At 43.1% G+C, this 25,144-nt stretch overlaps 1 protein-coding gene across 5 annotated transcripts in view; it reads left to right on the forward strand.

Moving 5' to 3' along the window:
* LOC146502145 (unconventional myosin-VI) overlaps window positions 1-25,144 on the forward strand; it is a 154,823-nt gene that overhangs the window by 88,483 nt on the left and 41,196 nt on the right. For all 5 annotated transcript variants that reach the window (XM_085133606.1, XM_085133608.1, XM_085133609.1 and 2 more), the window contains exons 21-26: window positions 9,657-9,787; window positions 9,883-9,960; window positions 11,117-11,246; window positions 15,397-15,487; window positions 16,504-16,654; window positions 19,934-20,142. In XM_085133606.1, the coding sequence (XP_084989732.1) occupies window positions 9,657-9,787; window positions 9,883-9,960; window positions 11,117-11,246; window positions 15,397-15,487; window positions 16,504-16,654; window positions 19,934-20,142 (790 nt within the window). The remainder of the gene's footprint in view (window positions 1-9,656; window positions 9,788-9,882; window positions 9,961-11,116; window positions 11,247-15,396; window positions 15,488-16,503; window positions 16,655-19,933; window positions 20,143-25,144) is intronic.

Raw genomic sequence — 25,144 nt, forward strand, 5'->3', positions numbered from 1 at the left:
AAACCCCAAGAATCAGATGACCTGCTATGAACAAGCACTTGGCAACAGTGGGGAGGAAAAACTCCCTTTTAACAGGAAGAAACCTCCGACAGATCCAGACTTGGGGAGGGGCGGGGCCATCTGCAGTGAGGGAGGAAGTTGTGACAAAGACATGCTGTGGATGAGAGACAGAGATGAATAATAACTAATGAAGCGTAATTAAGGGAGGATTCAAGGCCACCTGATCCAGCCCTAACTATACGCTTTAGTCTTTAAGCCTAATCTTAAAGGTAGAGATAGTGTCTGTCTCCTGAATCAAAACTGGAAGCTGGTTCCACAGAACAGGGGCCTGAAAACTGTGCAGTTCATAAATGGCAGCACATTATTACAATGGTTATGGTTTTTGGACAGTTTTCTTTCTTCACCAACAAAAACCTCACAGTACAAGTGTCACATTAGCTCTCTGTTAGTAAAAGTTAATGTTCTGGCACTGTCTGTGTGCCTGAGGTTTGAGATTTTCCCATAAACTGTGCCTCAAACAGCAGTGCGTAGGTCTGACGTCCAAAGACGGCTGATTGTTTAGTTATTTAAAAAAAAATCTGTCCTTCTGTCCACAGCTGTTGATAAGAAACAAACTTCTGTGTGACTATTTTATAATCTCCCCTTCAGCGCGGTTCACACATCTGTTATCACTACGTCCTCTTTGTCCTATTTAAATGGCAAAAAACATGCAGCGCCTTTACAGGTGACACCGAGACTGCAAATAAGAACAAAATGTCACGAAATCTCCGAAAAACACGGAAAAATTTAACCAGAGAGAGAGGGCGAGACAAAAAGGAGGCAGTGACTCATCGTCTTTTACAACAAACAAGGATGTTTTTCAGACGAGTCTGCGGGAAAATAACAAGGGTTCAACGGTGTGAGAGCAAGGTTTGTGAATTATTTAAAAGCGAGTTTAAAAGTTGGACAGAAGGAAAACAAAGTGAGTTTAAAAAGTGACAAAACAGCTGAAGGTGAGCTTTCTGTCTTTATCTCCACAATAAACCTCTCATACTGTCTTGTGTTGTAAATCAAACGCACCCAAACCGCCCACTGTTGGGTCAGGATCAAGCAAAGGTGATACGCCTTTGGCCAGACTGTGATTAGGTTGTGATTAGGGGACCCTCATCTTGGAAGGATCACTGCATGATATTTGTCAGGTAACACACAGTTGCTAACCAAAATAATGTGCTAATCTTTTCCATAATTAAGGAGCTCGTCAGGTTTGTTTTGGCCCGGTGTGCTCCGAGAACACGATTTCAGGTAGAGCTTCGTTTCGGTTACACAGACCTGCAGATTTCATCAGTAATACAAGCAGGAGAGTGCATCAGGAAAACAAACCGTCTGAAATTCTTTGCTAACCCTCCCCACAAATGCCAGCTCACCTGTGGGAAAAAGCCACTCGTGGATGAAGCAGGTATGACGCCTGTTCTTCCCTCTGTGCCTTTGACCGGACGTAGAATCGATCCGAGGTCGGTGCTCTTCCCGCTGTCACGTTGTCTTTTCTGCATGTTTTTATCCTCTGAGGCAGAAACTCCTCTTAGGCACAGTGCGCGCAACGCAACACTGCAGGAAGGCGTGCTGCCTTCAGGGCAAACTCGGGGACTACATGTCTCTCTCCTCACCATCCCGAAAGGTTCACAGCTCACAGAAACACAAAGCTGGCAGCACATCTGCGAAAAACTCAGCTCGGCACATTTTAAAAGTCAGTTCAGGTTTTAGGACAACGTCTTCGTTGGAGGTGTCATTTTATTTGTATTTCTTCTTTTTCTTTTTTCTTTTTTAAATAATAATAATAATTGGGACATTAACGGCATTTAATTTTAGATTTTAGAACAGAAAGCTTTTTGTGTCAGGTTTGATTTTATTCTGAAGGCTGACGCTTTGATTTTATTTTTTGATTTTATTTTGAAGCTTTGATCTGCTCCCATACTGTACATTAAACTCCAGCTCATGATTTACAGTCAGGAAGCTGTTTATAGGCTGTTAGTAAAAAACGCGGAGATGCTACACACTTTAACATATCTCACTGCCATCAAATTAAAAAATGATGCCATTTTTCCTGAAGATGGTTGTTTAAAAAAAAAAGTGTGATGTGTTTTCTGTGAGTGATGCTGGTTTTTATTGCACATCTGTAAAGGAAATGGCTTCATTAATAACACGCACAACAAAAAAATGGGAGCTTCCAAATAAAAACGAGTGCAACAAAGTGCTTGTTTATGCCAATGATCTTGTTTTCCTAATTGTTGGAGGTCATCGCTCGTAGCTCAAATTAAACTGTGATTAATTGCCCAACACCCATTTGAAGCCACACAGTAAATCAACCTCCATGGCGGAACTGCGAGAAGAGAAATTGCGACAGATGTGTTTTGTTAAAAGATTTATATTTTTAAAAAAGGTGTTAAAAAGGATTTCAGGTTTTGAAATGTGTTTTTGATGCAGCTTTGATTTGATAACTCATGAAAAGTGCAAATAACAGAGGATTTGCTAAAGCACGAGAACAAAAGTTGATTTTAAATTGATTCTGTTAATTACTTTTTCTTGCCTTTTTTTTTTTCAAGTAAATGTAAATTGTAACCAGTCAGTATTTTAAGCATACCCAGATGGCCTGTATTTCCTGTGGTCCTGCTTGTGACTGTGGCCTTATTCTTAATCATTTTCTTTTCCCCTCTGTGAGATTCACCCCCATCTCTTCCCTGTCCTCGGCTTTGGAGGTAAAGAAGTGATGAGTTCAGATTTAATATCCTCAGAGATTCGGTTCATGCTCGCAGAGCTCAGATACCGCACCCCGCCGAACTCTTTATCAGTTTTATTGTGCTGAGAATCGAAGTGTTGTTGGTCTGGAGTAGACGTGAGAGACCTCTGTGTACCAGCTCAACACAGTCAGGGCCCAAAGTGGGAAGCTCAACAACAGCCGGGGCAAAGAACCTCTGAAAATGAGATGTAGATTTAATCTGAGCCTGAGACGGGGCAGGGTTGTCTGACCCGAGCTGCCTTGAGCAGAAAGTACAGATAGACTTAGAGGGCTTAAGTAAATCAGTCCACGTTGAAGTTGTGATACACCTTGCGAGTTAGACGCAGGACTTGATAACCACGCGTGGTGTTACAGCTGCTGGAGGGGAGGCTCACAGATTCAGGGTTTCTTTTCTTCTTCAAACAAAAGCGCGGATCAGCTTTTAATACCTTCATGCCCCCCAAAAGGGCTCCAAGGTGAAAGCCCACACTTCTGAAAATTGCCTCCATGTAGCTGTGAAGGGTGATGTTTCAATTAAAGATGATATCAAATCCCCAAACAGGAAGCCGTGCAGCAATTACAGCTGAAAGCCCGATATGAGTTGTGTTCAGCTCGGGGCCAGCACTCAACAACTTTCAGCTTTATCTGAACACACAAGAGGGAACTTCTCTTATCACGGGGCAGCGGGCGGAGGAAGTCATTCAGCAGAAGAAAGTGCTTCGCGGTTGATGGGCTGAAGGTAATGATGGGGAAGATTTGAATTTGATCCTCGGGCTCCGGACGGTGTCTTGTGCTGCTGATTGTCACTCATCACCACAGCTTTATTAATCAATGAAAACTAATGAAATAGCAGAGACGTGAGCGTAGGATAAACACAGTAGGAACCTAGGCAGTGTCTCTGTTGCTCTCAGTTAGTGATGCATCTCCAGGGTTCAAGTTAAAATAATCCTAAAATGTCTTATTTTGAAATTATATCAGTATCAAAGCTGGATATGCTCGCTGCTGTGCGAATGTCCTCACGCGTGTTTTTTCTTTATTTTGGGACGAAGTAATGTAAGCAAAACCATAGACTGTAAACAAAAGATGGACACATCCAATAAAGCAGTACTGAAGCCGCGGCATCAGCAGTTTGGCTCCCGCCATTTTTCCGTTGGATGCTGAGATGAATAAAATACTGACATTACACCTACAGAAACTGAAGCACTTTTTGCATGGTTAGTCTGTACAATCCAGTCTGTAGGAACCAAAACTGTTTCTTTAACGGGATGGAAACGTGATATTTAATGCTGGAGAGTCATTTTTTTAACAGTGATATCTGTGGGTTTGAACAGATGGGCGTAGCCATTTCAGAAGTGCCTTAAACCTGCATGACCAGCAGGGGGCGACTCCTGTGGTTGGAGGAATATAAATATCAGTGTGTACAATAGTGCAAACAGACACAAAGTGGCATTCTAATTCTAACAATAATGCTGTTGGCAAACACAATAACAGGGAATAAATTGTAGAGAATACCATAGTGCTAATCCTCCCATCTGGTAAAGAACAGATGGATGGAGTATGATATCAGAGTGCTGATGTGCATGTGCAGATTTTTAAAGTGTTTTAAGTGGTTGAACAGAGAGGAGTCATACAGTCTAACAGCCACAGCTGGAAAGGATCTCCTGCCGTGCTCAGTCGTGCAGCACTGAGCCTTTCACTGCTGTGGTGACCAATCGGTGAGGCGCGCACGGCCTGGATGTCCACGATGCTGAGTATCTTCAGTGACCTCCTCTTAGACATCTCCACCAGTTCCTCTTCCAGAACTGACACCAGCCTTCCCAATCATTTTCTTGGCATCAGCTGTTTTCACCCTACTGCTCAAGCACAACTCCACATAGAAGACCACACTCACCACCACATCGTGATAGAACATAGACAGTGTGGTCCTACAGACGTCTGTCATTCTGCACGGTCCAGTGTGCTTTCTGTGTGAACCGTAAACCGAACGGTTCTTGCGTAGCTTCTGTCAGAGATCGGTCTACCAACCTTCCAATTGGTAGGTTCATATATCTGAACTGTCTGAGCCACAGTGTTCATCATCCACCTCAGAATTCTGTTCCCCTGAGGATGGCAGGGCAGAAGGAAGCATCCTGCTTCCTAAAGTCTTTATAAACTCTAAGTCTTCTTGGTGATGTTCAGCTTGAAATAGCTGAGCTCCACAAAACTGTCAACCTCCGACTTCCAGCACTTCACAGCTTTCTTGTTCTGAGCTCAGAAAACACTTTTCTGATGAGTTTATGGTCTCAGTTCTAGTTTGAACAAAGCATCAAGATAATTTTGTAAATTATTATTATTATTATTATTATCATTATTAGAGTCAGAAGGGGGAATAGCTAGTCTGTGCTCATTGGCTAACATCTTGTACAGCCAAAGTCCACGAACCAGAAAGCGACGTCGCGGTGGCTCTGAATGTGTTTTATGTTCAGTGTATCATAGCAAATACAACAAAGTCCTCTGGTGCATGCTTCAGTCTTATGCAGTTTGAACGCTGTGTTGTCATTTTATTTCTTTATTTTATCTTTTAGACATACATTCTGCGTTTGTGCCGTCCTGTGATTTAAACTGTTAACTCATTTAACGTGGCTGTGAGAGTACTTTATGCTGAGGAGGGGGTTGACAAAATCAGTGGAAAACACTCGATGGAGGTCATGAGCTCCAAAGCAACTTAAGGACACTAACAAATACTGCAGAGAGGATGAATGAATGCCAATTAGCAGCATCTGTTTGACATGAAAGAGGCCTGAAAATGAGCCCTTTGATAGAAGCTTCCAGAGCAAAATGAGATGACTAACAATGCTTCAAAAATGGCAAATGATCTCCATTTACAGGCGGTCTAAATAAACAGATTAATGTAATGTGTCAGAGGAAAGTTGTGGCAGCACAAGCAGCAGACAGAAAGGGTCACAAAGCTGAATATGCAGTGTCTGATAAAGGATGCTAATTGGCATGCACAGACTGTTTGGACCAAGCTCTTTAAGCAGCCTTTAGCTGCTTTGAATTTTTTCTATTTGGAAGTTCTATTAATGGGATCAGCCGAAGCTCACTTCCATTTTTGTGCCAGTATACCTGAGAGTATTTTAATTTTTACCCATACGTCTAACAACCGATTGCACAATCCAGTGTCTAAAAAAATAACAATGCCATCTGTTTTGTTTTTCTGGAAATTATATTGTTCCTGTTTTTCTTGACAGCTGCCGTCAGGTCCACAAGTACTTGTACAATGACAGAGCTTTTGTAGTTTTGCCTCTGTACACCACCACAGAGGATCTCAAATCAAACATTCAAGATGTTTATGACTTAAGTGCAGACTTTCTGCAGCTGTAATTCAAGGTGCTTAACAAAAGTACTGCATCATTTTTTTAGGAATTACAGAGGTTTTTATACAAAGTCCTACATTTTCTCAAAACTAACTGGCTAGTCTGACATCATTTTAAGTACAAGGACTGCTTTTAATACTTGAAAATCTATTGCAGTCAGTGATTTCCTGAAGTCTAGAACCCGTAGACATCTTGAGATCCTCTGCAGGCCTGTTTCTGGGTCTCTGTTTTTGTTTAACACCTGCAAAGCTGCTCTGTTGGGTTCAGACTTGGGTTGCTTTTGCAGTTTATTTGGGTCATTATTCCTCTGTTCTGTGAAGCTCTGTCCGATCAGAGAGTACAGCCCTGAACACTTCACAGCTCATCCTGACTGCAGCAGGATGAGCTGTGAGCAGAGCAGTCATTGATGAGCAGTCATCAATAAACTCCAGTGACCTGCTTTCCCCGGCAACCATTCATGCCCATGTCTGTGAAGGTTCTCAGTCATCCAGGTCATCGTAGTCAAAGGAGCTTGCAACGAAAAGCGTCTGGACTTCTTTAAGTTACTTGAAGACGTTTCACCTCTCATCCAAGAGGCTTCTTCAGTTCTAAGGTCAAATGGTGGAGAGTCCCAGATATAAACCTAGTGGGAGTATCCCCCCACAGAGGGACAAAAGGACCCCCTGAAAGACAAAACGCCAAAACACAGACTTAACAATGTGGTGTGTGCCGTACAGTGCAGCGAGGAATGCCCAGACCTCTACATTGGAGAGACCAAACAGCCACTTCACAAGCGCATGGCACAACACAGAAGAGCCACCTCCACAGGACAAGATTCAGCTGTCCATCTGCATCTTAAGGATAAAGGACACTCTTTCGAGGATGCCAGTGTTCACATTTTGGACAGAGAGGACAGATGGTTTGAAAGAGGAGTGAAAGAAGCCATCTATGTCCACTGTGAGCGACCATCTTTGAACAGAGGGCGGTGGTTTACGACACCAACTCTCTGCCATCTATAATCCAGTTTTGAGATCCCTTCCCAGACGCCTTAACGCCCACTCACACCCTGGTCCATCTGACCTCAGGAATTCGCATGATAAGGTGGGGCCAGGTTTCACAATGAACTCACCCGAAACTCTGGCTGATTGGGACCCACACCCAGTTCCACACCTTGGCTCAGGCGATTAGAGGATCATCAGGGGGTCCTTTTGTCCCTCTGTGGGGGGACACTCCCACTAGGTTTATATCTGGGACTCTCCACCATTTGACCTTAGAACTGAAGAAGCCTCTCGGATGAGAGGTGAAACGTCTTCAAGTAACTTAAAGAAGTCCAGACGCTTTTCTTTGCAAGCTCCTTTGACATTCATGCCCATGTTTTAACATTAGCTCATCAGCTGTTTCATTCTTTCTTCAGACTTCTCTTTTCTCATCATTCTGGTACAAGTTTGTCTTGAGTTTATAAAAAAAAAAAAACCGAAAAAACATGTTGTTGTTGTTGTTTTTAATAAAAAAAAACAAGTTTGTTTTGTTTTGTTTTAACTACACATGCTCTTTTAGATGTTTTCTGGTAAAGTCTAATTCTAATAAAGTCTGCTCTTGAGTGTAACCAGTGGTTTGCACCTTGTTGTAAGCTCTTGAAAGTGATACTCCTTAGTTAGTTAGTTTTTCTCTAACCTCTTGTTTCTGAACCATGGAAATAATTCTGCAATCATGTGCTTTAGCTGTCATCTGTGATCTTTCTTGGGTCTCGGGTCTTTTGTTGTTGGTGAGCTGCTCAGAGCATTCTTTTTTTTTTTTTACCCATGGGGTCAGATCCGACCCCATGGGTTCTCCAGGGTTAAGAATGCAACAGATTGTTGATTTGGTTACTTGTAAGGTTTTTCCTCTGTCTGATTGGTTTATATTGGTTTTTCATCTTAATTATGACCTCCTTCTTTTCATTTCAGTCTACAAGTTCAACACTTTGAATGACATCCAGATAATTTTATCTGCTCAACTTATCTTGAAATAATCAGGGAACAGGCAAAATGACAAAAACTGTGCTGTTGTCCAAGAGCTTAGAGAGCTGTCTGTATTACCTACTTACCCCAGTCAAACCTGAAATGGGTGTTTTCTCATACACAGGTTAGTTGGCATCAATTCATATGCCTACTTATTAGCCTATAATAGTTTTAACCCTGGAAACCTAAGTCCTCATTAACAATGAGGAACACTAAGTCCTAAAACAAAACAAAACTTTGGTGATAAAAAAATCAGTTTTTAACAAGCATCAGTCATCATGTTGTTTCCTCTTCAGTGTATTCAGAGTTGAGGAGTCCAATGGTGCTGGAGAGGGGTGTAGAGGAAGCTGTGATGCTGGGTTAAAACACCGGTTTTAAGTAAGACTCTCATGTTTATAATCGGTTCTTTAGAAGAAAGAAGAGATTATTTCGACTGCCAGATGTGAGATGATCTAAATCTATTATTAGTCAAATTCAGTGAAAAGATGTCCACATTGGTCACAGATTAAATATTATTCATAACTGATGCTTTTTTTAAGAGTAGGTCTCTTTTTAATATGGTTGGATCGTCAGAGGTCATCCACATTCGAGCCCTGCGATGATGCGGCTCTGTCTATGAACTCGAGGACCTCCCCTCTGTCACTTCTATTTGCATCAAGTCTCGAGGTCAGCCAGGCTTCCTGGTGTCATTTATCTAATTTGGAAGACGGTCTTGGTCTTCGCTGTGCTCCTGTGTGTGCATAAGGAAGTAAAAATATTGTGTTTTTGTATCGTTGAAACTTCCTCTGTGTTCCAGTAACTTTCTATTTCTTTTTTAGCTGCAGCTAAAAAAAAGGGAACCTGCTTAAGAGAATAATTGAGTGACATTAATCAGTTAAGTCCATGAATGCAGAAACAAAAATGAATGCAGCAAACAACAAAAATGACTTTGGAGGAATTAGAGATCAGCTGTACATGGATGCAAGTGAAGTCCAGACTATATTGAGCCTGTATGTGATGGAGGAAATAAAAGGTTTCAGAAGGAAATATAAAACTCTCTGCTAGTAAACTTCAACCTGCTCCGCACCATCCACCACACAGCAAAGAGAGTGAAGAGGCTGCAATGGGATTACAGAAACTGTCTCTTCATCACTTCAGAGCTGCTGTTAGAGGTGCTAGTGTAAACAGGAAGCTCCCAGCAGGGGCTCCCCGGTTGGTTTCTATCTGCAGCCAGTCCTCAGAGCTGTTTGATGTGAAAGCAGGAGGTATAAAAACTGCAGAACTGGGCAGCTCATACTGTGGACTCATGCCTTTTCTCCTTGGTATCAAGTATTTGTGTAATTAATTTATCTTATATGTGTACAAGTGGAAACCTCGTGTCGAGTCTTTTCGTGTTCCAACAGCAGAAACGTCTTTTCAGACGTCCACTGAGATATTTGGTTTATGATTTACTGGTTTGGAGTAAAATGCCTTAAGCTCATGAGCTAACTCTGAGGGATTTTTTTTATTGCCTTTCTTGGCTGTGCGGTTAGTGGATCTCTAACTTTTTTGTCTGGTAAAATCATATTTTCCTCTTTTTTTTGTCTGTAGGTATGGTCTCGGTGCTGGACCTGATGCAGGGCGGTTTCCCCTCCCGAGCTCCATTCCACGAGCTCTACAACATGTACCAGAAGTACATGCCTCCCAAGCTCACCCGCCTCGACCCGCGGCTCTTTTGCAAGGTCAGCCCTCCACCCCTCGGGTTTGGCCCTGAGGTTATCGTTTTAACAGAGCTATATCCCCATGTTTATCTCTGCCCTGCATATCTGTGTTGCAGGCTTTGTTCAAAGCTCTGGGGCTGAATGAAAATGACTACAAGTTCGGCCTGACCAGAGTGTTCTTCCGGCCTGGGAAGGTGAGGCTCTATTCCCTGCTCACTCTGGCTAATATAGATTTTGTTCACCTAAAGAAAGACAATAGAGCCAAAGGAAAAGCGCATTAGTTTTCTTTTGCTGCCGAGGTGAGACTAGATGAGGTTTTCTAAAGAAGTGCCAGAGCCAGCAGATGGGTTTTTTTTCTCCACCAGATGAATAATTAATCACGTTTGGGTCAGACGCGTGGCTTTCGGGAGGGACTTATGAAAGTGCACACATTTGCAGCAGAGAGCCTTGAAGCGCTACATGCCGGACAAACTATAAGCCTGACAGTATAGCTGCAGGACAGGGGGATACATAAATACTTAAGTCCTCGCTGGCTGCTTTCTGAAGACGACACCACCCTCCAGTGTAGACGCAACATCACATGGTCCCCGTGAATAACTGTTTGCACCTGCGAGCAGCCACCGACAGTTGTGGCTTCCAGTTTTAGCAAATGTTAGGTGGCAGAAAAGTAAGTTTTATGTGTCAAAGCTTGAAGCACAGTCTTGGTAATCTTTGCACATCTCAGAGGCAATGTAGCTCCTAATGTGATGGTGTGAAGCTTCAGACGTCTGAAACCCGGAGGCGGGCGGGGGTTTGGCAGGGCTGCGTGTCACTGCTGTTAGAAATCAAGATTTGGAAAACAAACAATAAGGACACACAGATGTTGAGCAGATAATGCAGGAAATTCAGCAGTTTCTTTAATTGTTCAGGGGCGTTTGGAGGACATGATCACAACAAACATCAGCTGCACAGTCGTAAAGAAGAGCTCCGAAGCCTTATAAATCCAGAGCAGTTAAGGTTACAGAGAGCGTTAAAGCGTGGGTGATATCCTTGACTTCTAAAACATTCATGAATGGAGTAGAGAAAACTCGAACTAGAATAAACGTACACCTCCGGTCTTCTGGCTGCTCTTTAGTGAGATACGAAACACACTAACAGAAAAATAAACCTGCTTTTAAGAATGAAGGACAAGGATTCAAGGCTATGATGATGATGATGATGTGTTATTTGTTTGGGATTATTTTCAGCGGAGTATTTGATAAAGAAGAGGCACACTGCCCAGTAAAATGGCTAAAAGAACAAACTAGGTTTATCCGGGTAAAAATCAAAGACAATCACTGCTCTGATCAAGTGTTTCTCGTCTCTGTCCAGTTTGCAGAATTTGACCAGATCATGAAGTCGGACCCCGACCATCTGGCCGAGCTGGTGAAGAAGGTCAACAAGTGGCTCATCCACAGCCGCTGGAAGAAGGTCCAGTGGTGCGCTCTGTCTGTCATCAAACGTACGCAACGTCTGCTCTTATATCACGATCGTGAGCTTTAACATGACGATGATCTAACAGTGTTTGAAAATGTGCGTCAATTTAAGATTCTGAAATGATAGAAAAGCATCCTCAGTATGAATAACTGGCTTTATGTTCTCTCAGTTGGTGTCTCAGTGGTCATACTGTAGCTGATGGAAATGAATAAATAGGCTCACCGAGGTTCTATTGTAACCACCACAAAATCACATGTGATTTTTTTAACTATACATAGAAGCTCCTTTGTTCACAACAGGTTGCTTTGCTCGTTTGACTTGTTGGGTTTTTACATCGGGTTCCCTCCTGATGCAACGTTCCTCCTCCCGGGATCAAACCAGGGACCTTTATCTCGCTGAGGCATAGAACACTGCACTTGCTGAATTTCATATTAAGGTTTTGCATGTCTTTGCACATGAGCGCTGCCCATGTGACGTTAACTTAACAGTCATGGTGATCATTTAGGATCCAGTCACACCCTACAGACAAGTCTGCAACCGTCGGCAACCACCTGTCGCTAGGAAGAACAGGCAGACGTAGTCTGAATGTCAATGGACTTCAAACACTCTGCAGCTGTTCTCCAAGCTGTAGTGCAGCTGGAAGTGGAGAAAATTCCCCTTCAAACTTAAGGTTGTGCCTGCTGAAGCCAACATGTGGAAGTGGAAACTTCCAGTAGTTGGCGAGTATTTGCAGACACAGGAAAAACTACAGGTAACCATGGCAACATGGTAGAAACCAAAGAAAGCACCTTCTTTGCAACCGATTGCACCAGATGAGAGAGAGAAACCTCCAGGAACCACCACCAGCCAATCAGGGGGTTGTTTTCACCTTCAGTGTGGCAGGAAACTCTTGAGCATGGCATCACCTGACAAATTGACACAGTGATGTAACTCAGAGCTTCATGAGTCGTGAGTCCAGCCATGCCAAACCCCAGAACGGAGGTGGCCACCGTCACCCACTGCTTCATGAAGTCCCATTTTAAAGCTTCCTGTCTGCATTTGGGACTTTGTCATCTTGTTTGCTGAGCACTCACATTGACCACCTCTGTGAGTGTATGCAGAATACTTATCTGCAGTAGAGGCACCTGTTGATCTGTCATCAGAATACCTTCAGGGTTTTGTTTGTTTTTTTTCATTGAGTAAAAAGAACAATTTTTGTTGCTTAAAGCCGTTTAGGAGACCTTCAGGGACAGCAGCAGCAGGTCAGGTTTGTGCAGATTTGCGTAATTCTCGTATAAATCTTGCTCATTTAGCTCCGCAGTGTAGTGCAGGCAGATGTGTTTGGAGCCCCATCACGCAAACAGGAGGTGCACGGAGCAGGGAAAACAAACCACTGGCTGTTTATGTGCAGCAGAGGCTGCTGTGATAATGTGGGGTTGAGCTGTTGGAGGAGCGGTCCGTCTGTCTGCTGGTTTTTATCACTGCAGCGTCGGTCACTGCCTCTCTGTCTGTGTCCGTCTCCATTTATCCTGCTCTTCTCCGTTTTTGGGTTTCTCTCTCTCTCCTTCTCTATATCGATCGATCGAGCTTTATTTGCAAAAACTACCCAAGCACATCACCCATCCCATTAAAAACGGATCCAGGAGGCATGAGGATGTTTTAGCCGTAACTGTTAGACAATACTTTGACTCGTGGGCTGCAGGAGCGCCCGGTGTCCTCTGCTCTCTAAATGCAAAGTCATTAATTCATCATCCTGTTATTGACGGTGTAGAAGTTACATATTCTGAGGTCATAACAAGATGAAACGAATTTGGCAGTGAGCAGAGATGTTATTGATCTCTGTCTCTATTTATCTTTCACACTTCATCGCCTCGGGCCTCCCTCGTAACCCCTCCTCTCGCTCTCTCTCGCTTTAATTTTCTCACTTCAATTCAATCCAAACTTCCTTCATTGGGAGGACGGAGAAGCGCCGGTGCTCTCACAGACTTGGAGACGGGTGGGTCTGAATCACAAATGATGTTGCTCTGTGAAGAAATCGTGAATTTCTGCAAACAACAGAAGGTAAATTGCATCAGAGAGCAGCTCGCCTCAAATTAAATCGATCTGTAGGAATTCAGCGGAACAAGGTTTCTTATCAGGACAAAGTCTGTAAACTTATTCTAAGTTTTCTATTATTTACTCCTGAACTATGAGACAGAAAAGAAAGCTTCCTGCTGGCTTTGACCAGACCTGTACCTCGCATAGTCTGGACCTAGCTTCTGGATCTGCGTCTCCAGGAAGATGACCCTCAGCTCTGCTCATCTGAGGCCTCGGTCTCACATTTCAGGTCTTTTGGATAAAAAAAATTGGATGTTTTATACCCAAATAGATGTGAAATCCATGTGTGTTTTAGGGAAGGCTTACCTTGTGGTGCGTGCCAGGTCCTGTCTGCTTTCATAACACCAAGACGGGGACGGCAAAAGGTCTATAGTGAAACTTTACTACAATAGATTCAGTTCAGTGTTATTTATATAGGCCTAAATTACAGCAAGGTGCTTTATAGAGTCAGGTCAAGACAATAATACAGAGAAAGCCTCAAGAATCAGTCCCTATGAGCAAGCACTTGGTGACAGTGGCAAAGAAAAACTTCCTTTTGACAGGAAGAAACCTCAAACAGACCCGGGCTCAAGGTGGTTCTGCAAAAGACTTTTAGCTATCCTAGTAAGCAGTGTTGGGAAGGTTACTTTTAAAATGTATTCCATTACAGAATACAGAATACATGCCCCAAAATGTATTCTGTAACGTATTCCGTTACGTTACTCAATGAGAGTAACGTATTCTGAATACTTTGGATTACTTAATATATTATCATGCTGTTTACAACTACATGAATGTACTATTGCTGTGATTTATTACTGTTACTGAAGGTCCGCGGCTCCGAACCGTAGTAAAGGGACCTCTGGCTAATACAGTGGGTTCTGTGTCGGGCTCGTAGCCGAAAACTAGCTTTACTTTGTTGTCTGGGTCAACTTTGCTAGCAGAGACAGAGAGAGGCGTTGAAAGGCTGCTCCAACAGAACTTATTGTTTTTGGAGGAAAACACGAACACGGTGTACAGTCGAGTCTTAATAGCTTACTTACAACTGGGCTCGTCAGGCACTCTTCTTGGCTGCAGTGGTTATTATTATATTTACATGCTTCCAGCTCCCGTTTTTGCTCAATGACAGCTCATACTTTTCCTTTTTCTCCCTCCCTCGCTCACAGACACATAACGTGTATGGCAGTCCATTCTCCCTGCAGCACGGACTACACTGCCTATGATGCTACATTCTTTAGAGCCTGTAGCATTCTGCCTGTTAGCTTAGCACAACAACAACAAAAAGGCCTCTCTCACCCAGGAAACGCGCAGAGCGAGAGAGTCACCCTGTAACCATGGCAACCGTAACGCTGCCACCTGGAACTACAGAACGTAGCTGTCAAACAGGGAAGTACCGCCGTGTAATCCATTTATTTCAACAAAGTAACTGTATTCTAAATAACACCTTTTTAAACGGTAACTGTAACGGAATACAGTTACTCATATTTTGTATTTTAAATACGTAACGGCGGTACATGTATTCCGTTACTCCCCAACACTGCTAGTAAGGCGTAAACCAGCAGTCTGAGTGCACTCTCCAGGTGAGCGGTGCTATGAGCTCCTTGAGATGGAGCCTGATTATTTAAGACCTTGATGGCCAGCAGGGGGCGACGACTCTGGCTGGCAGAAATAAGCAGAGTTGTTTCGCATTCTGTAGTTTAATGTCCCGCTGAATAAAACAGGAAGTTAATTTTTTTAAATTATCATCGAACTTAGACTCTTGTAGTGTAGAGGTTTGCACATTTTTCTAACAGGAGGAAACACAAATCACTTCAGAGTTTCATCGTCCGGTGCAGAAATCTGCCAGATCAAACATGAGGAGATACCTGCTGTGAGACTTCTTGGGAATAAGAGCACAAAGCCCATAAATCACAGTGTTGTGAAGTCGTGACTAATAGGTCGTTAGCCAATGAGGTAATGACTGGATAAACCAACCGCATGTTGGGATTCTGAATTATCCCTGGTTTCCTACAGGATGCTGAAGTCAGGTTGTTTTGGTCTCGTGGTGCAGACTGTGACCTCGCTGCTTTCAGCTCTGAAGTTCCCATCTCGTTCTGCTTCTTTTCTTCTGTTTGTCACAGTGAAGAACAAGATCCTGTATCGAACCAGTGCCTGCATCCAGATGCAGAAGACGGTCCGGATGTGGCTCTGCATGAAGAAACACAAACCACGGTGGGTTTCCTTCTTTCTTTCCGTTGTTTCTCACTCCTCCTTTTCTTTCCTTATCTTCGACCTTCTCTCTCCTCCCATTTTCATCCATTTATTCTTCTTAATCCCTCAGCTCCTCCCTCTCCTGCTCATGAAGTTTACCCCCCCCCTCCTGTTTTCTTCTTCATCTCTACCTCTTCATTATTTTCTTCATCTCCCTCCTTCCTCTTTATGCTCACACACCCCTCATGCTCACCTGTTGCTCCTCATGCTTTCTCTTCGCTATCGGCCTCTTTCACGTCCACGGTGTCGCGTTTCCCTTGGAGACGGCTGCTCTGTGCTTCAGCTCTGCTTATTACCACCAATCTCTCGCCGATAAACAACCTGCCGCTCCACGCTGCGTCCCTCGCTGCAGGATGTGCTGGAGTGTGTGATTACAGAGGCCGGGTGGGGGTGCGCTGATGACCGGCGGGAAGAGTTTGGGCACAAATTGAGATTGAGCGAAGCAACATGACAAGGTGACAAGCATGAAATGAGCATCGTCAAAGTGGAGGTGGCACAAAGTCCAAGTTTGGCACATCATAAATATGGTTTCGGTCATCGCGTGAAGCCCAGGCATCCTGGCAGTCCTGAACAAGACTTTACACACCTGCATCCATGAATCATGCTGCACACACCTGATTAAAATATCGAGTAAAGTGGTGACACATGTGATTTTCAACCAAACTCCTCTCTTGAGTAAAACGATGCAGTTTAAGTGTGATTAAAATGAAGAGCTGATCAGATGCAGGCGAGTGTGAGCGTTAAACAGCGCGTCATCAGAGAAACTAATAAAGTGTTGAAGCCCAAACTGTGATTGAGATTATTCTGCGAGTAATTAGCACGCTCTGCAGCAGAGCAGGCAGAGCTGACGGTGCTTCGCTGACTGCCAGGTAACGAGGTTACCAGCGTTTAACGGCTGCCTGCTGTTAACGAGCCCCCCGTCGGCGCTCTCTCCCTCTGATGCTTTTCATTACTGAGGCTTTGTGTCTGTGTGGCAGGATCGACGGGTTAGTCAAAGTGCGTAACCTGAAGAAGAGGATGGACCGCTTCAACGAGGTGGTGGGCGGGCTCAAGGAGGGCAAGCAGGAGATGAGCAAACAGGTCCGGGAACTGGACGGCGCCATCGACACCCTGATAGTCAAAATCAAGGTGGGTGTGGTGCATAGTTTGACTGACTGAAAAAGTGCCATGTTTATGAGAAATGAGATATATACAACATTTATGAGAAAAAAAGTTTGCAAATTTGGAACAAAAATTATAGAAATTTACAAAAACAGAGATATTTTTTCTTAGATAAATGCTTGCAAATTTGTTTTAAAAAGAGTCTTTGATTGAATGATTGAATGTGATTTGAGGAATTTTATCTGGTTGATTCACAGGCACTCAGCCTCTAAAGCGACCCTCTCACTGTCATAATGGTATTTCCTGTTAAACTGGATTAAACTGTGTGCTTTGTCTGACTGTAACGTCACCTCTAATCTTACCCATGGATGTCATAAATCCTGAATGTGCCGCTGTGCATTTTTTTTTTTTTGTTTAATTTCCATAATTTAGCACACCGTAGCTTCCCTGTCACTTTTCTTCCTGGAGGGAAGTGGTGGAGGCGTGAGGCTGACAGGTGTTCACCGCGGTATGTGTCGAGATAAGAGGGACAAACGCCGGCGGAGGAAGTCTGACTGAAAGGCTCCCGTCACTTCAGACTCCGCCCCGCGGCTTTGTTGTGGAGTGACTGCTAGTTGGAGGGAAAAGTGGTGCGGTGACAGCCAATGTTCCCTCTAATTTTTCATGTGTCTGAGTGAACACACAAGCTCCCTGAGCGATCACTTGGACCACTGTGAGCGACAGCAGACGTGTGCACTGTGGTCACGCCAGCATCGAATCCATCCAAGTTACATTGTTTATTAAAATAATCAAATTACAGCGTTTCCATTTATGTTAAACTACTTTTAATTAAGTGCTTTAGCCCACTTAAAATGAAAATTAAAAAAAATCTTGTTCATGACCTGTGTAGTATGTTAACACTATTGGAAGTAAAAAATAACTTGAACTCCAATTTTGAAAACAAAACTTTTTTTGTTTTTTTAAGTAAAGCTCTGACTTGTATTATGAGTATGAGTCTGTGGTCTGGGAGAGAGAGAGTCCTGTAACTCTCTGTCTGCAAAATACAGTAAATAATGACCAATGTTGGGCAATTAATTATATAGTTACTTCTTCAAAAAAGGGTTAGGGTTTTGCAAACAACAACGTTTCTTTTTTCTATGGGGTGGCTGCAGCTCAGGTGGCAGAGCAGGTCAACCACTAATCAGAAGGTCATGGTTCGATTTGCCTCCTGGCTGCATGCCAAATATCCTTGGGCAAGATACTAACCCCATGTTTGCCTACTGGTGGTGGTCAGAGGGCCCGGTGGCGCCAGTGTCTGGCAGCCTCGCCTCTGTCAGTGCGCCCCAGGGCAGCTGTGGCTACAATGTAGCTTGCCATCGCCAGTGTGTGAATGGGTGAATGACTGAATGTAGTGTGAACCGCTTTGGGGTCTTTATGGACTAGAAAAGCGCTATACAAATGCAGGCCATTTACCTAAAAATGCAGCCAAGGCGTTTTTTTAACTAAACATTTCAAACTATTTACAGAACAATCAGCTGTTCTGCATCAAATTTGATGCCACACAAATTATTTGTGCCACTCCAAAAAATATTTCTGTCCACTATGAGATAAAGGAGAACAACAGCCTCATACCTGCAGGCCTGACAACAGGAGATGTATCACTCCTGTAACACCTGTAACATTCAGGGTGGGGGTTTTCGGTTTTGTTTTTGCTCGCACGCCGTTTTTACCATTTCTTCCCACAGTAAATATAAACAATGATAGTATTCAGGAAGAAAACCAAACATTGCATATTTTTATCATAACTCTGGTTTTACGTGACCTATCAACACAATTTAAAAACTGGTATAAAGTCCACATTTTTTCCGTCAATTGTTCCGTCTGTCCTGCTCACATCTCCAATGGTTGTACGCGTTGTCATTAACGTGGCTTCACTCCACATCAGCCACGCCGCTTTGCTAGCTAAAACACTGGTGTCGGCACTTAAGGACGCTGTCATAGCCTGCCAACGATGTTGATTAGCTGGGTATATACGAATGTGAATCACATCATTGGCTGGACTATGGGATAAGGTGGCATCGTTATAATCCCATACGAGCAGCCAGTCACTGACTAACACTGCAAAACAGGATTGTTAAAGTTTTCATTTTTATTTCAATTCAGGTAGATTTTTTTTGTGCGCAACGCAGATGTTCTGTGCTCAGAGACCAGCAGTGCGCAATTGCGCACGCGCACAGCTTATAGGGAACATTGTTAACAGCAGATGCACATGAATATTCATCAACCTGAGACTCCAACGCGTTTCCCTCCTCTGGTTTACACGACCGCCCCACCCCATGTTTGTCTGTCAAATGTCAGATTGTGCCCCGATGACACCTGAACACGCCGTGACGGTGAACTGTGAGAATACCGAAGTTTTTGTAGCCCTGGCAGAGACTTAAAGGCAGGCTTCTTCACTCTGTGATCACAGATATCAGATGTGGCCTACACGACCACCGGCTCAGCACAGAAACTTAAATGTGTGTGACACGCTGCAGCTTAGCCACAACTCAATAACAGCATTTAGGATATTTATAATACTGGGCTGGATGAGCTGGGGTAAAATTTGGCGGAAATAAATCAAAGTTCAGGAGTTTAATGTCATATGTTTACACAAAAAAATAGACATTTACAACAAGAAGATGGCAAAGTTACAACAAAAATTAAATACAAGTGGCAAATTGAGTGAAAATCTGGATATTTATGAGAAAATACTGGAAAATTAAATAGGAAAATGTTTGTCATTCAAGTGAGTGATAAAATAATAATAAGCTTTAAGTCCGAAGATCAGGAAAAGAAATGTATAAACAGACTCCAGTTTAGTATTTAGCAGGACTGACACCAGGCCACCTGTGGAGTTTGGTTTGTCCTTCCTGGGCTGCTCATTATTAGCTATCAAAGACTCCATTAAGAATATAGGTTTTAATTATTCATGCTGTTGTAGCTCCAGGATGCAGGGCCAGGGGTCTAAGCCCACCTACTCAGCGTGTCCTGGTCTGCCCAGGCCTCCTTACAGCTGGATATACATGAAACGTCCAGGAGGCATCAACCGAGCTCCTCGCCTCGGCTCCCTTCAGAGGAAGCTCGGTCACTATTCGTATCTCGTGGCTGGAGATGAGGGTGGAGGGTGGATCATAACCGCATTTCACATGCGTGATGCAGTGAAACAGATCAGCCTGCACAGATTCTCCATCCAGTGCTTTGAATCCGCACGGTCCAGATATCGGGATCGGTGCGTCCTTTTGTGAGACCTGACTGTAAGTGCAACCTTGTTTTTGTGCCTTGCAGACCACCATAATGGGCCGCATCGACATCGACCACGAGTACAAGGGCCTGGTGACCCGGTCAGAGAAGCTGCTGACCGAGATGCAGAAGAAGAAGAAGGAGGAGGAGGAGCGCGAGCGGCTGCGACGCATCCAGGAGGAGATGGATAGAGAGCGGAAGCGAAGGGAGGAGGAGGAGCAGCGCCGCAAGCAGGAGGAGGAGGATAGACGGCTGTAAGTGAGACGGGGACGGGGGGTTTAAAGTTGGAGTACTCGAATGTTTCTGGCCTCTTCACTGAAATACTTTTGTTTCGCTGTTGCAGCCAAAAGTGGAGAGGCACTTGTAGAAGTGACAAACACATTCAGGCGGCTCAGCACAGATTTACAGCAGCGTTTACCACAGCAGTGTGTGTGTGTGTGTGTGCATGTGTGTGTATGTATATGTGTGAGTGTAATTCCTGTCCATAAATACAGCAGGTCATTAAAAGGATTTAAGAGATTGTAAGGAGAAAAACCTCAGGAAAGCAAAGAATCACGGGCCCAGAGTTAATTCATGTACATGGACGATTGCCTGACCACGTTCCGTCGACTACAGAAACGTGCAGGCAAAGCGCGCCAGGCATTCACTCAGGTCAAGTCAAGTCAAGTCAACTTTATTTATATAGCACATTTAAAAGACATCAAGTGTCGGCCAAAGTGCTGAACAGAGGAATAATATAATAAAAGAATTAAAGTAGAAAGAAAACATTTAAAAAAAAAAAAAAAAATTGTAAGACATGTAATATCAACGAGATCCGAAAGCCTTGGAAAATAAGTAGGTCTTGAGATTCGATTTAAAGACTTCCAAGGATGAAGAGAATTTTATGAAGGGGGGGAGACTATTCCAGAGTCTCGGGGCGGCAATGGAGAAAGCCCTGTCACCTCTAGATTTGAGCTGGGAGCGTGGAACTGATAAAACCATCTGACTGGAGGGGCGCAGAGATCGAGTGGGCAAGTGCAGGCTAAGAAGATCTGAAATGTAACCTGGAGCCAAACCATGGAGGGCTTTAAAAACAAATAATAAAACCTTAAAATCAATTCTATGTTTAACTAGTAGCCAATGTAGAGATGCGAGTACCGGGGTAATATTCTGTCTCTTTCTAGTACCCGTCAGGAGCCTTGCGGCTGCATTTTGAACAAGTTGCAGGCGTGACAGGCTTGAGTGACAAATGCCTAAATAGAGAGAGTTACAATAGTCAAGACGTGACGATATGAAAGCATGGATAACAGTTTCCAGGTCTTCAGATGACAGGATATTTTTGAGTTTAGAAATGCTCCTGAGTTGGAAAAAACTGCCACGAACAACTGAATTTATTTGCTTGTCCAGCTTGAGAGTGGAATCAAAAATGAAACCAAGATTTTTTTACATGGGGATGTACATTAGCTGATAATGGGCCCAGATTGTTTCTTATGAGACTAATAGAGTCCTGCTTACCGAAGATTATAATGTCGGTTTTGTCATGATTTAGTTTGAGAAGGTTCAGAGACATCCAGCAATGGAGCCTAATGGGAGCATGTATAAGGAGAATAAGACCGGACCCAGAATAGAGCCCTGAGGTATTCCACAGGTTAGTGTAGCTGGGGAAGAGTATTTGTTACCCAGCATCACAGAATATGTTCTGCTCTCTAGGTAAGAGGCAAACCATTTTAGAGCAGAACCTTGAATGCCGACACATGTCTTTAGACGGTTTAATAGGATTGTGTGATCGACAGTGTCAAATGCTGCGCTCAGGTCTAAAAGGATTAAAACTGTACTTTTTCCAGAATCAGCAGCTAGGCATTCACTCAGACTTTATTATATACTGCCCTACTCACGTAACACTCATGGGTGGAGTACAAGTTAGGAAAAAACAACTTCTTATCTGGTGATTGCATACGAGGCTGCACAGGATGCAGCCTTGCAAGACAAGGAGAAACAAGTTGATTAACGATCTTGTAGTGGGTTAAAACAATACATGTGGGTGTTGTCTAAACTTGAGCAACTTCCTCATGTGATCACTTTGTTCCAGCTAAAGAATTTGCTGACACGCTATGTACAGGCATTTCTGTGCAATTCAAATAAGCTAAACATAAACATTTATCACTGTTGAATATTAATAAAATTCAAAATCTTTTAACATTCCCGCCTATTTTTAGCAGATTTGAATTGTACAGCAAAACACATATCATTTATCAGGACATAACTTCTTACAACATGTATTTTCAGTTAGTTCATCATAGAATGCATTTGCTGGTTTTTATGGGCAACTTAGACACTTGTATCAGAGTCTACATCATAGTCATCAGTAAGTAACTACTTGTCTTTCACATTTTCAGTTTCTACATAATTAGTTGCACTTCATCTTCATTTAACAAATAGGAAAATAAGTCTTCATGATCTTCATCGGTTTGTGGTACATCTGCGTATGTTGTGAGTGATAAACTTATCATCTGTGAAATTACAGCCTTTAAACAAGGTATAACACAAGTAAAGAAAAGCAAAATGAAATAAAATATAATAAAGTAAAATAAAACCAGGAAAACTCCAACACCGATCAACAGTCTCTTTAGAATCTGAAGCCATGTTTAAAGAATGTACATTATCTGGTATGTAGGTGCAGCACATGGTGTTGAATAAGACACACAATCCTCCTTTCTCAGCCAGGATCATGTCCAGTGCTACACGATATTGCATTACAGCAATTCGGAGAGCGTCCATTTCTTGGTTATGTCCCTCGTTGACCTTGCAGGATGCATTGAGGAACAAGCCGAATCTATAGTCCAGTGTCTCACTTCCGAGAGCATGTTTTCCAGTCCCTATCCATGGGAAAAGGGCATGGAGAACTTTCTGTCCTGTGATAGGAATACTTATGACTCTTCTACTGCAGAAAAAACCCCTCTGTGGAAAGGGTGGTGGGTCCAATTATCTTACTGCTGTTATGATCCCAGCAGTCTTCAGAGTGTCATCGTATGCACAGTACAGTGACACAGCATTAGGTGATGTTCATAGGAAACTGCTGTCATCACCACCATAGCTTCTGGTTCCTGTGCTTTTCACAGAATCATGATGTCATCCTCGGACTCCCCCTGTGCTGTCGATGGAGCTTGGCACGCTCCCCTCATCCTTCAGGTGCCCGTCTGTTGTCCACAATCTCCTCTGTTGGCCTCTGGAAATCCCCCTTGGCACAGTTCTCATTCCAACGCAGCTTCGTGGTCCTTGCTGCGGCTCCAAAGTCTAATCTCATGATGGGCCCCAACCAGCTCGACCTTTGACCTCAACCACTGCCTGGGCTGTCAGCTATGCCTGGAATGGTTCTTGCTTCTCACTGGGCCTCTGAAGATTTCTCAGGAGATGACTGCTGCACCTGTATTTCCTTGCTAGGAGGAAAAACTTCTATTTGGAGAGCATGTCAAAAATCATCAAACCACATTCTTTAGTTCAGTGAACTTCACTTATAGGCCATCAAAGCCTCATCTGAACATGGATGCACCACTTGCATAGGTTTAATACCTGAATGAACTGTTAATCACACAAATCGGTGCAAAAATCATATAAAACATAGTTTAATGTTAATTCATTGTTTCATGTTAATCCTGGACCCCTCCTCTTGACGCATGGACACTCCCATGAGTCAACATATCAAAACCAAATTCCTGTCTTAAAGAAAAAGGTTAGCTAGATCATGTCCCAGGCAACATCAGGGCATCTCCTCCTCTGGAGCAGCACCACTTCGGACCTATAATCCTGCAATAAAAGATGTTAGTGTGTTTTGCTTATTAAGTTTGCTTAAAAACTGGCTCCGCCAGGAGCCTGCATACACACCATCATGGCCTGAAAAACAAGATCTGGAAGTGAAATCAAACTTCACACATAAACCCAGAAATCCTGTAGTAGAAAAGCATTAACTAGTTGTTCTGGTATAAATCACATGATCAAGTCACATGAAGAACTGTAATGCTGTAGAAAAGAAATGTAAATGTTAGCGCTGCGCAGGTGTATACACTCTTTCTCACAGTAATCTCTGTGAGCAACACAAACCCATGAATAACACACCCCTGGTAGATTCACAAACACAGAAAGTGGCATTTAAAAGTCAAATCGGTATGCAACCTCGGATGTTGCTGTCATCTTTCTGCTCCTGTAAAAGAAACACAAATTCATCCACCCTTTTGGCCTTTCTAGGTGGAGGTTAACTTTGAGTCGTGGTCAAGTCTTGTCAGCTTTTACCAGTCAGTCAATTTGTTTTTATTTCCATTTATTCATTCATTCATTCATCCATTCTTTCTTTGCTGATAGTGGAAACTATCGCCGCATTTGATTTCCACCCTCAGCAAAATGACGTCATTTCAAAAGAAAAAAAAAGAAGAATTTTAGATCGGATTACCTCGCTGAATCCTTTTTAGGCAGGGACTCTCATTTTCTAATTGTCCCAAATAAGTGGCTTTCTCCTGAGCCCATTTTAATGTGGAGAAACTCACTTGTAACAATTTTCTTGACGACGTATCGTATAGCGCTTCTAATCGTGCAGATCTGCTCAGACAGAGATTATCAAACAAAACTTTCAGTGCACTGTGAAAGTATCAAAATAAAAAGGCCTTGTTACGTCATGACACAAGCTCCTCATCTCAGGAGGGTAAATCATACCATTAGCATGATTTATTATACTATCATACTAATTGGCAGGCTCAACTTCACAACAAAAAAAAAATCATCAGCTAGATTCACTCCAAACCAACCATCAGCTGCACAACACACAACATAAGCCTAATATGTTATTAGCTATGAGTTTATCCCCAGGTCTGTGCTTCTCACTTATTTCGGCCACACACACCCATTTTATTCAGTTTCCCTTTTTTTTTCCGTCATCATAAAACATGTGACATGTTGTCATGCACTTCACAAAAGAAGTTTGTTCTGACGTATTCAGAGTTGTGTATCTAGGTACAGGATACACTCGCACATCAAAACAGGAAACTCAGTGTTTTAGAGTCTCCACTCTAACAAACTCCAACACATCTCATTCACTGGTGCTAAGAATTCAGTCACCTTTCATTAATCTAAGAACGATCAACTAATTTGCATATCAGCTATTAACCCACTAAGATGACAGGACAACAGAAATGCATATTCAAAATGTTATCACAAAAATAGAATTTCCCTCATACAGTAAATTACTTGTGCTGCATCAATCAAGCAGAAAGCATCTCCCAATTTACT

The sequence above is a fragment of the Neolamprologus multifasciatus genome, chromosome 15 (genome assembly GCF_963576455.1).
Source record: "Neolamprologus multifasciatus chromosome 15, fNeoMul1.2, whole genome shotgun sequence".
NCBI lineage: Eukaryota > Metazoa > Chordata > Actinopteri > Cichliformes > Cichlidae > Neolamprologus > Neolamprologus multifasciatus.